The sequence below is a fragment of the Chlamydotis macqueenii genome, chromosome 5 (genome assembly GCF_036417535.1).
Source record: "Chlamydotis macqueenii isolate bChlMac1 chromosome 5, bChlMac1.mat, whole genome shotgun sequence".
Lineage (NCBI taxonomy): Eukaryota > Metazoa > Chordata > Aves > Otidiformes > Otididae > Chlamydotis > Chlamydotis macqueenii.
Window position 1 is genome coordinate 72204671 of NC_141560.1, and position 12146 is coordinate 72216816.

General features: G+C 64.7%; 2 protein-coding genes across 2 annotated transcripts; both read left to right on the top strand.

The window, feature by feature from the left end:
• The first annotated feature begins 370 nt into the window (after positions 1-370).
• Positions 371-5729, top strand: LOC147600723 (vacuolar protein sorting-associated protein 51 homolog). The gene is made up of 6 exons (XM_086749661.1): positions 371-418; positions 2428-2646; positions 3379-3600; positions 3796-3917; positions 4393-4480; positions 4981-5729. The coding sequence occupies exons 1-6, from the start codon at positions 371-373 to the stop codon at positions 5239-5241; spliced, it is 960 nt and encodes a 319-aa protein (XP_086605787.1). The 3' UTR covers positions 5242-5729.
• A 3015-nt stretch (positions 5730-8744) lies between these two features.
• LOC104486613 (ciliary microtubule associated protein 1A) lies at positions 8745-12146 on the top strand. Its single transcript, XM_086749662.1, has 7 exons — positions 8745-8871; positions 8997-9122; positions 9702-9902; positions 10124-10222; positions 10417-10661; positions 11083-11223; positions 12020-12146. Exons 1-7 carry the CDS (start codon positions 8745-8747, stop codon positions 12095-12097), a joined length of 1017 nt encoding a protein of 338 aa, XP_086605788.1. The 3' UTR covers positions 12098-12146.

Consider the following 12146-nt stretch of genomic DNA (forward strand, 5'->3'; position numbering starts at 1 on the left):
GCGACGGGCCCGCGCGGGCGGTGAGGTCTCCAGGTGCCCACCCAGGCTCCGTCCATGCTGGAGGCACCCGCAAAGCCTGCGGCAACAGCAGAAAAGTCGCTCAGGGCCTTCCTGACAGAGCCGCGCTGGGAAGCCTCCTCGGGAGGAGCAGCAACGCTTCCGCTTTCTCAGCCTTGACCGTCCGAGCGGGCACAGACGAGCCTGTCGGCTGCTGCAGCTCTCGGTCGCAGGGTGCGGCGAGACTGAGGGCAGGCAGCGATGGGGCAGGAGAGGTTGTGGTCTCAGCTGCCAGGTGGCCCCGGCTCGTCGTGGGGACGCACTGTTACATCACAGAGGCCGCTGGCGCCTGTCCTGTGTGCTGTCGCATCATATGGCTGATGGGGAGCCGGGGACGTCCAGCTCGCAGGGCCAGACCTTGGTGAGCTCTGCACGGCAGCAGCGAGGGCAGAACGATGCGATTTTTGCCTTTCGCCAAGGAGCCGCGCACTCCTGTAGCGCCGGGGTCGTATAATAACGTGGGCGTGCACGTGGACACCCGGCATGTCTGCTCTGGGTCTGTTTTCCAGCTGCCCCTTCAGCTGTGTTTGCTTTTCCTGGGGAGGGCGAGCTGGGCTGGGGGCTGTAAGCAGAACCTGCTGTCGGGGGCTCTGCCTTAGCCAGGTGTGGCCGTATCTCTTGGGAGCGGCCGTTACCCGCTGGGTGCCAAAGGCAGGTGTCGATTCTTGCCGTGTGCCCGCGCAGGCCGTCAGGGAATCTACACCTCCCCCCAGCACTTCTATGGCTGGATCCTCGTGCCGATGGGGCTGCGCCCGGCAGGGACAGATACTCCGACATCGCGGGCACGGAGTCACTTTCTCACCGCCTGGACCCCCTGGCAGAGCCCGAGGCCAATACAAACGCAACCAAGCAGGTTTAGCTGCTGCCCGTTTCCACTCCAGAAGCTGGTGGACACCTTTCCTCGGCTGCGGGAGCTCCTGCGGGTCCCAAGGGGAAAAAAGACCTGAGCAGCAGCGTGCACGGGTCCCAGGGCAGGCTGCGGCGTGCCCCCGCCTTTGCCAGCTGGGCCAACGGCAGCCTCCGTTTCAAAGGCCTGCGCTGTCCTGCCCGCGCTCGTCGCAGCGCGCGCAAACGTCGGAGCCGACTTTGGTGTCGAAATAAAGCAGCTGATGTTCACAGCAAACCCTGCTCTTCCCCTTCGATGGCCCGGAGACAGATGAAGCGGCTTTTCCGGTCTCCCTGGGAGGGTTTGGATGGGGGTGGGAAGTTGGAGCCGTCTGATTCTGTCAGCGGTGTGCAAGTTTTGACAGCTGCAGCGCGAGGGTCCCCAGGGTCCCGCCCGAGGGTGTCGCGCTCTGAGTTAACGCCCCCAGGCGTTACCCGGGGCTTTGGTTAGCGCCCACCAAGGGTCTCGCTCCCTGGCTTTTACGGCTTGTGACCATCAGGGCGCTCTGACTGCTGTCAGCCCGTTCCTGTCCCACCCCGCCGCTCGTCCCTGCACGGGACAGCTCGGGGAGCATTCCCGGTACAACGCGCTGGGTGCCTGCTGTCCCCGGCCCCTGCGCGCACCCTTCATCTCGGTGCGGAGCCGGCGAGCACCGTTTCCAGGTGTTGGATACCTGGAGTACCAGGGGCACGTAGTGAACAATCCAGACCGAACGGAATTGTTATGTTTGTGAGCAGCAGGCCTCAAGGACATCGCTGAAGCCGCCTGTAAGAAAGTACTGAAGCCACCTGTGAGAAAATAATGAGGCCGCCTGTGAGAAAGTAATGAAGCTTCCTGTGAGAAAGTAAACGAAGCAACCTAGAAGAAGATTGCAAACAACTTTGAGAAGTGAAAACATGAAAAGTACAGGACTTTCCAGGTTAACGGACATCCAGATTAGCTAAGTGCAAGTAGGAGGGATATGCAAATGTAACCATTAGAGCTTAAGCCAATCACGCAATGACTAGTAGGCATATTTTATCTTAGCAATATAAATATGCGCATCTGGGACTAATAAATGGAACTACGCTTATTACTCATATTGAGTCTTTGTCGTACGTTCCTCCGTCGCTCGCATCCAGGGGCCGCCCGTAAGGGTGGGTCAGAAAATCAGCATTGGCTCAGCCTCGCCATGGAGGCCCTCCAGCTGGACCGCGGATTTGGTGCGGCCTGCGGTCAGCTCGCAGCTGGACACGCGTTGCTGCCAGCAGCCTGCCCGAGACGCAGTTGTTTTTCCCAGGAGCAGAATTGTTATGGACAAGGCCGGCTCTGGCCTGACCACAAAACGTACAACACCCTTGAGACGGCGCAGAGCGGGAGGCCGGGGGGTTGCACAAGGCAGTTGGGGGTCAGCGGGGCGGCTTGGAGCTTGCGTGGGGCAGTTGGTGGGTTTTCCGCGCCCCGGAGTGGTATTTTTGGGGTGTGACCCGCTGTCTTTGTGGCAGGGGGAGTTCTGCGTGGAGGCGGTGCGCGAGGGGCTGGTGGTGGCCTTCGTGCGCTGGCTCTGCCGCACCGCCCGGGGCTTCGCCGACGGCCCGGCTGAGCGGGGCGCCCCCGCGGCGCCCCCAGCCCTGCTGCTGCTCCTCGCCCGCCTCTGCCTTGACTACGAGGCCACCACCGTCAGCTACATCCTCACGCTCACCGACGAGCAGTTCCCCCCCCAGGTGAGCCCCCCAACTGCCCTGGGTGGCCCCAGAATGGCCCTCGGGGGACCCTGAATGTCCCCAGATGTCACACGATGGCCCTGCACCCCCAGTCAGGACGCAGCGGTGGGCACCCTGGCGTGCGTGGAGGCCTGGGGGTCTTCTGTGTCCCCCGACGCGTCGCTGAGTGGACCTAAAACGGTCTGATCGTCCCCAGAATGGCCCCGCGTTCCCCTGTGGCCCTGTGTCCACCCAGGATGTCACGGTGGGGACAGTGGTGCGTGGGGCAGTATGGGGATCTTCCTCCTGTCTGTGTGTGCCCCTAAATGCCCCTGGGGAACCCCAGAACGTCCTCACGTCCCTCCCGGTGCCCTGCTGCGGCGCCATGTCCAGCCAGGATCTGACCCTGGGGATGGCAGTGCACACGGAGGCAGAAGGGGCCTCACTTGTGTCAGGGTCTCCCAGATGTCCCCAAGGGCACCTCAGCATGACCCCACTTCCCCCCCACAGCCCCCCAAGGGTACGGGGACGGCAGTGATGCTGCTGCAGGTGGGGTGGCCTGGAGAGCATCCTGTGTGTCCCCGATGTCCCTGTGCCCCCAAGACATCGGATGCTGGAGGCACAGGGGGCGTCCCCACGCGTTCCCGTGTCCCTCGTGTCCCCAGGCCGCGGGGCCGTGGTGACGGTGGGGACAGCGCTGTGCGCGGAGGTGCGGGGGGTTCCTCCGTGTCTCCCTGTCCCTTGGACCACCAGGACTCGGGCCCAGCAGTGACACCAGGACCGGCGCTGTGCGCGGAGGCGCGGGGGGCGGCGCAGCGGCTGCTCGACCACTACGTGCAGGTCCAGGGTGCCGCGGTGGCACAGATGCTGAGGAAGAGCGTGGAGACGCGAGACTGGCTGGGCACCGTCGAGCCGCGCAACGTTCGTGCCGTCATGAAGCGCGTGGTCGAGGACATCACCGCCATCGACATCCAGGTTGGGCACACCAGGAGCCCAGAGGGGCTGAGGGGGGCCTGACATTCCCGGGGGGCCCAGAGGGTCCCCGAAGGGTCCGGAGCGATCCTTGAGGTCACTGCAAGGTCCTTGAGGCTCTTTGGGGGTCCCAGAGGGGTGCCAGAGGGTATTTTGGGTGGATTCTGGCATACCAGCGCTGAGGGCGCGGTGCCGCAGGTGGGGCAGCTCTTCGAGGAGGGAGTGCGGCGGGCGCAGAGCAGCGACTCCAGCCGGCGCGCCTTCTCCGTCTACAGCAGCTCGCGCGCAGCGGGGCGCTACGCCCCCAGCTACACCCCCAGGTCAGCCCTGCACCCGGTGCCACCCCCCGGGCCACCCTGCGTCCACCTGCGCTAACCGCTGCATCTCCCCCGTGACCCTCTTCGTGTCCCCGAGCTGTCCCAGCATCCCTCCCACCATCTCCACATCCCGTGGCTGTCCCAGTATCCCCTGACCATCCCCGTCTGTCCCCAGGCTGTCCCAGTATCCCCTGACGATCCCATGCGCCTTGTGTCCCGTTGTCGTCTTGTCTCTCGCTGTCCTTGCCCATCCCCACGTTCCCTGACTGTCCCCACATCCACCGCCCGTCGTCATGGTCCTGTCCTTGTGTCCCCAAACCGTCCCAGTGTCCCCTGACTGTCCCCGCAGCCTCCGGCCATCTCTGTGTCCCCATCCCCGTGTCCTGGCCGTCCCTGCGTCCCTGCCCCCGCACCCCTGGCTCTCTCAAGCACCTGGCTGTCCCCGTGTCCCTGACTGTCCTGCTGTCACTGTCCCCAGCGCCCCCATGGACACCCACCTGCTCAGCAACATCCAGAAGCTCTTCTCCGAACGCATTGACATCTTCAGCCCTGTCGAGTTCAACAAGGTGAGGCCGCGGGGCCGTCCCCGTGTCCCCAAGGGCCCCCCAGGGTCTCTCACCTGCCCACCTTCCCGGCTGCCACCTGTCCCTGGTGTCCCCGAGAGCCAGCTGTTGGGGCCCGTGGGGCTGCTGACCGCAACAGGGGTGTTCCCGCTGAGGCTCCCTGTCCTAGGTGTCAGGACGCGGGGGGTCCCGGGTGAGGGTGTCCCCATGTCCCTGTGCTCCCAGCGGCCAGGCCAAGAGTGTCCCTGTGCCCCTGTGCCACGTCTCCTCCATGTCCCATGCGGCCAGGCTTGGGAGCGGCAGCCAGCACAAGGGTGTCCCTCGTGTCGCCCCCGCTGAGGGGATTTGGGCCACGTGTCCCCGGTGTCCCCACATGCCACGTGTCAGGACTCCGGGGATCCCGGGGTTTGAGCGTGTCCTAGGAGCTGCTGGCCTGGAGAGGGGAGCCCCCGGTGTCCCCACACCCTGGTGCAGATGTGACTGGGGGCGTCCCCGCGCCCCAGGTGTCGGTGCTGACAGGGATCATCAAGATCAGCCTGAAGACGCTGCTGGAGTGCGTGCGGCTGCGGACGCTGGGGCGTTTCGGGCTGCAGCAGGTGCAGGTGGACGGGCACTACCTGCAGCTCTACCTCTGGCGCTTCGCCGCCGACGAGCGGGTGGTGCAGGGGCTGCTGCACGAGGTGGCCGCCAGCGCCGCCCACCGCTGCCTCGACCCCGTCCCCATGGAGCACAGCGTCGTCGAGCTCATCTGCGAGCGCGGGTAGGAGACGGGGACGCGCGGGGGCGGGTGGAGGTACGGGACGTGGCATCGCGTAGCAGGGAGACGCAGGGGCTCGGGACGTCTGTGTCACCATGGGGCGCAGCCGAGCAGGGACAGCTCGGGGAGGGCAGCCGTCTCTGGGGTCCTGTTACGTGTCTGGGGATAGACCTGTACCCCGTGAGCCCCCGCACACGCATGGTGACACTCCACGTGTCCTCGCGCACGCGGCAGTGCACAAGGACGGCCCATGTCCCCACGCAGGGCCACCCCGTCCCCACACCCACAGCAGATCACCCCGTGTCATCAGCCCCACAGGCCAGCCCTGCTAACACCCCACATTGTCCCCCACCCCAGCGCCGCCCTCGCTGTGTGCTGACGCCCCGTGTTGTCCCCGCGGCCCCAGTGTCACCCCCTCACGCCTGGGAACACCCTGGGCACAACCCCTTTGTCGCAGCCGGGGACAATAAATAAAACACTGAGCGGTGCCTCGTGTCCCCTGCCTGTGCTTGGGGTGGGGACGGGACGCGGCAGGGACAGGGGCCTGGCTCCTGGGGGAGGCAGGGGGAGGGTGTGGGGATGGGGGGGCACCTGTACCCCACGGGGCGCCGAGGGGGTGGCCCCACGCGCAGCCTCGCACAAGCACCCCTCAGCTTCCCCTCGCAAACCCCTCGCACGCGCACCCTGCGTGCACGCGGTGCCTTGCCCGCGCACCCCAGGAGCGTCCAGGCGCTCCCATGAGCGGCCTGGGGCCCTCGGGCAGCCGCCTCGCCCGCGCGCAGCGCCCTGCACGGGCAGGGGGCTGCCTGCCTGCGCTCCCCAGCTGGCTGCGGGACCTCGGCGGGGCCAGCGCTGCTCCGCGGCTCCCGCTCGGCGAGGCCGGGGGGTGCGGGAGGGAAGGGCCGTGCTGGAGAAGCAGCCCCTGAGCGCGGTGTTACAGCCCGCAGCCCCTGCGCCCCTCTGTCGTTCAGGATCCTGTCCGTGACGCCCATGTGAAAAACGTCACGGCCCGCTCGGGACTCGCGATGGTTCTTTAGTGCGATCTCGCAGCGCAGAATTACGGCGAACACGCCAGAGGGGCTGGCTTCAATCAAACAGCACAGACTTGATTGTTTTGCCCGTAAAGCGGCGCGCGATAGCTGAAAGGGAGGGAAAAGGAAAAGTAAAGATAGGGGAAAAAAAGGGGAATAGCTACCACCGCGGGTCCAAGGCGTCCCTATGGTCCCAGGTCCAGGCAGCGTCCCGCCGGTCCTCACGCTCGGTGTCGATGTCGATCGTGGTGGGGAGAGCTCTCCGGGGGCTCGCTGTTAGAGGCCGACCTTTTCTGCCAAGTACCAAGCCCTGCTCCTCCTTTGCTCTGGGGAGCTCCGCCTGTTCCGGCCCTTAGGACAGAAGTGCGGATTTTGAGCAAAGTTCAGCTAAAGGCACGTTCTCAGCGCCGGTTTTGAGACAGCAGCTGTGATCCATCCTCCTCGACAGCAGCTGCTCGGTGATCTCTGCCAGCCCTGGCGCCAGGGCCGAGCCGTGGCACCCCCGCGCCGCTCTGCGCCGTCTCAAGGGTGTTGTACGTTTTGTGGTCAGGCCAGAGCCGGCCTTGCCCATAACAATTCTGCTCCTGGGAAAAACAACTGCGTCTCGGGCAGGCTGCTGGCAGCAACGCGTGTCCAGCTGCGAGCTGACCGCAGGCCGCACCAAATCCGCGGTCCAGCTGGAGGGCCTCCATGGCGAGGCTGAGCCAATGCTGATTTTCTGACCCACCCTTACGGGCGGCCCCTGGATGCGAGCGACGGAGGAACGTACGACAAAGACTCAATATGAGTAATAAGCGTAGTTCCATTTATTAGTCCCAGATGCGCATATTTATATTGCTAAGATAAAATATGCCTACTAGTCATTGCGTGATTGGCTTAAGCTCTAATGGTTACATTTGCATATCCCTCCTACTTGCACTTAGCTAATCTGGATGTCCGTTAACCTGGAAAGTCCTGTACTTTTCATGTTTTCACTTCTCAAAGTTGTTTGCAATCTTCTTCTAGGTTGCTTCGTTTACTTTCTCACAGGAAGCTTCATTACTTTCTCACAGGCGGCCTCATTATTTTCTCACAGGTGGCTTCAGTACTTTCTTACAGGCGGCTTCAGCGATGTCCTTGAGGCCTGCTGCTCACAAACATAACAATTCCGTTCGGTCTGGATTGTTCACTAAGTGCCCCTGGTACTCCAGGTATCCAACACCTGGAAACGGTGCTCGCCGGCTCCGCACCGAGATGAAGGGTGCGCGCAGGGGCCGGGGACAGCAGGCACCCAGCGCGTTGTACCGGGAATGCTCCCCGAGCTGTCCCGTGCAGGGACGAGCGGCGGGGTGGGACAGGAACGGGCTGACAGCAGTCAGAGCGCCCTGATGGTCACAAGCCGTAAAAGCCAGGGAGCGAGACCCTTGGTGGGCGCTAACCAAAGCCCCGGGTAACGCCTGGGGGCGTTAACTCAGAGCGCGACACCCTCGGGCGGGACCCTGGGGACCCTCGCGCTGCAGCTGTCAAAACTTGCACACCGCTGACAGAATCAGACGGCTCCAACTTCCCACCCCCATCCAAACCCTCCCAGGGAGACCGGAAAAGCCGCTTCATCTGTCTCCGGGCCATCGAAGGGGAAGAGCAGGGTTTGCTGTGAACATCAGCTGCTTTATTTCGACACCAAAGTCGGCTCCGACGTTTGTGCGCGCTGCGACGAGCGCGGGCAGGACAGCGCAGGCCTTTGAAACGGAGGCTGCCGTTGGCCCAGCTGGCAAAGGCGGGGGCACGCCGCAGCCTGCCCTGGGACCCGTGCACGCTGCTGCTCAGGTCTTTTTTCCCCTTGGGACCCGCAGGAGCTCCCGCAGCCGAGGAAAGGTGTCCACCAGCTTCTGGAGTGGAAACGGGCAGCAGCTAAACCTGCTTGGTTGCGTTTGTATTGGCCTCGGGCTCTGCCAGGGGGTCCAGGCGGTGAGAAAGTGACTCCGTGCCCGCGATGTCGGAGTATCTGTCCCTGCCGGGCGCAGCCCCATCGGCACGAGGATCCAGCCATAGAAGTGCTGGGGGGAGGTGTAGATTCCCTGACGGCCTGCGCGGGCACACGGCAAGAATCGACACCTGCCTTTGGCACCCAGCGGGTAACGGCCGCTCCCAAGAGATACGGCCACACCTGGCTAAGGCAGAGCCCCCGACAGCAGGTTCTGCTTACAGCCCCCAGCCCAGCTCGCCCTCCCCAGGAAAAGCAAACACAGCTGAAGGGGCAGCTGGAAAACAGACCCAGAGCAGACATGCCGGGTGTCCACGTGCACGCCCACGTTATTATACGACCCCGGCGCTACAGGAGTGCGCGGCTCCTTGGCGAAAGGCAAAAATCACATCCGTTCTGCCCTCGCTGCTGCCGTGCAGAGCTCACCAAGGTCTGGCCCTGCGAGCTGGACGTCCCCGGCTCCCCATCAGCCATATGATGCGACAACACACAGGACAGGCGCCAGCGGCCTCTGTGATGTCACAGTGCGTCCCCACGACGAGCCGGGGCCACCTGGCAGCTGAGACCACAACCTCTCCTGCCCCATCGCTGCCTGCCCTCAGTCTCGCCGCACCCTGCGACCGAGAGCTGCAGCAGCCGACAGGCTCGTCTGTGCCCGCTCGGACGGTCAAGGCTGAGAAAGCGGAAGCGTTGCTGCTCCTCCCGAGGAGGCTTCCCAGCGCGGCTCTGTCAGGAAGGCCCTGAGTGACTTTTCTGCTGTTGCCGCAGGCTTTGCGGGTGCCTCCAGCATGGACGGAGCCTGGGTGGGCACCTGGAGACCTCACCGCCCGCGCGGCCCCGTCGCGGCCCAGTTCACGGGCCCGGGCCCCAAGTACTCCATCCCTGGGACAACAGGTAAAAGCACCGTCGCGAGGAGGGGCGGCACGTCCGCCGCCTCCAGGGGACGAGCGGCCACAGCTCCGTTCCCCTCTGCGCCAGGCCCCCGTGCTCTCGGCCGCAGCAAGGACACGGGCTGGCCAGAGGAAGGCTGAGGCCGCTGATGGAGCGCCCGGGAAAGAGCCGCGGGCTCTGCGGAGCACGGAGGGGGCCTTAGCGGCACCGTAACCCGGAGCGCACAGGAGGAAGCGTGTTCTCCTCGTCCCTTTCTTCTCTACGGGTATTGAGGTTTCTTTCCATCGGGCCTCCGGGAAAGCAAACCATGAGAGATGTGATCTTCACGGTTGCTTTAAGTTGGCTCGCAACTGTTTTGGGGCGTAGTTCTTTGTGCCAGTAGCATTCTGGCCATACTGCGGTTAGCCGCACAGCGCCGGGAGCCGTTGCGCCTTTGGAGCGGCCCGCTGGCGTCACTCTTGAGGGAAGAAGTCGCAGGGGAGGGGAATTTGTTGAGGCCGGCGACTCCAGCTGCCCCACGCAGAAACTGGCTTTCAAAGCGCAGTTGCGGGCAGGTGGCCTTTCACGGGCTTTTCTTGCCAGGTTACCGGGATCACAATCCCACCAAAACCAAGGCCCCCGCGTACACATTTCGAGGGGCCGGCTCCCTGGTCACAGAGAGCTGCTCGCCCGGCCCCAGGTACTACGTCCAGTCCTCCATCACCAGGAACGGGAAGTACGTGGCTCCAGCACAGCCCATCTGCGGGCGCCACAAGATAAGGACAGAGGTCACCCCTGGACCCAGTGAGTACCGTTTCTCCAGCACTTCTTCCGGCCAAGCCAAGCGCGCCTCGCTGTCGCCCTGCGCTAGCGGGCTACCAAGCCATCAGCTCACGCCCGGAAGGAGCCTCGGAGGGTTCTGGAGAGAAAAGAAACAAGGCTGAGCGCCGCCTCCTGCCCTTTCCTCTTCGGCCTGGGGCAAAGAGCCCAACTTCACTGCTCTTCTCTGCTTCTCCTCCGCCCAGGCGACTACTCTGCCAACGAGGCCGACAAACACCGCTACAGACGCGCGCCGGCGCACTCCATGGTCTTCCGGCACGAGACTAAGGACGAGCGCTCTCCAGGTAAGGAACTGGGAGCCACGCGCCCCTGCAGCCTGCGTGTGCTCCAGGGAGCATCTGCTGGACAGCTTTTTCAACGGCCCCAGGGACGGGGCTCCGCAGCAGGCCGCAAGGCTCTCTTGACACGCTTCCTGATGTCCCAGAGCGCCAGCTCTCCCATCCCACACGAGAACCGGCAGCTGGGGCTCGGAGCCACTGACGCTGCGCCGCGGGCGGTGCAAGGTGGAGGCGACCCAGGGAGGGGCAGGACGTCCTTCCTGCTCCTCTCCGCGCCGGGCGCCGCTCCTCTCCCCGCAGGACTCGCTCTCTGCCCGTTCCCCCTCCAGGTCCTGGCACCTACACCCTGCCCAGGCTGCTGGGGCCCCGCACAGCCTACACCCACGCCAGCCCGTGCTACTCCATCCGGGGGAAGAGCAAGCCCTGTGCTGGAGGCCTCCCCGAGGTGAGCTACGCTCCTCCGCTCTCTGGCCGCAGCAGCTGAAGCTCAGCCGCTCCCTCGGGGCAGGAGGGCTCCAGCGCTTGCTGCAGCCTCTCGTAACGCACCTTTGCCTGCACCGGCGGCAGAACCCCAGAAGCCGCGGATCCCTGGCTCTCCGCTGCCAGCAGCGGGAGAGGGGAGGCTCTGCCAGCACCCGCTGCCCCTCGCTTTCCAACACGGACCGCTTTGGCGGGGCAAAGCTCGTCGGCGCTAACGGGAATCGCCCTCCTCCTCTGGGAACTCTGCCTCTCGGCAGGGGATCAGGAGGCGCCCTGGTTCCCCTCGCTTCCCTGGCCGGCCAGCCCAAGGAGCGCGGCCCGCGTGGGCGCCCGGCGAGAATCGCCGCCCGCCTTTGGTACCCAGCAACCTCCCGCCTCTCTTACAGACGCCAGGTCCTGCTGCGTTCCCCAAGGTGGAACTGGACGTCTACAAAACCAGGGCTCCCAAGTACACCATGCCGCTCAAAACCAAACTTGCCGGCGACCAAACGGTGAAGCCGGGGCCGGCAGACTACCACCTGGGAAAGGTAAGGCAGCCTGCCCGCCTCTCCTCCTCCGCTTTGCCACGAGCAGCCCTTCCGCATCCGCCCGTGCCGACGGGGCTCCTGGGAACTCGACACCTCGCTGCAGCCACCGCCCGCGGGACAGCAGCCCGGCTGCCTTGGCCCAGAGCCGAGCAGAGGCAGGCCAGACAACGCGGCTCTGCCTTCCCGGTAGCCCAGCCATTCCACGCCGCTATGCGTGCACACATCACAAGCTCTTCGGGAGCAGGCGCCGCCGCCGAAGGGACGAGCAGACCTGGCTTGCGCACTGGGCATCGGCAGGGAGGGCAGGGGCGTCCGGCCAGGCCTGGCTGGAGCTAGAAGGCCTCTGGACTTGAGCAAGTTCCACCGCCAGCTCGGCTGCCGCTCTCCAGCTGGGCTCGCCCCGCCGGATGGCGCGGCCGTGGGGCTCCATTTGCCTCAGAGGCACGATCCGTTCTTTGAGCGGCCTCCTGAAAACCTTCCACGGGTGTATTTTGGCCGCCCCTGAGGTCCTTTCCTCTTGCCTTTACGTTCCTCCCCAAGAAGGGGAGAAACGCCACCGGGGAGCGGCAGCAGACCATCACAATGTCCTGATGACGCAGGAGGTTTCCAGCAAGCGCGCCGTGGGCACGGGGGCAGTCGGCTGCAAGCGCCCCGGCGCGCCGACAGCAACGCAGGACAAATGGCCGAGGCACACAGAGCGACTCGTTACGCCGGGCGGCCTTCCCTGATGATGAGCCTTCTGGAGAAGGTGGCGGCACCACGGTCACCTTTTTTTCTTCTCACTTTTCCCCTCTAGGTGACGCTGACCAAGCCCCGGGCACCTGCTCCCACTTTTGGTCTCCGGCATTCCCCCTACGTGGCCCCTCTGATATGAGTCCGATAAGAACATGCGCCCAGAGATCGTCTCCGTGCACCTTCTGCGG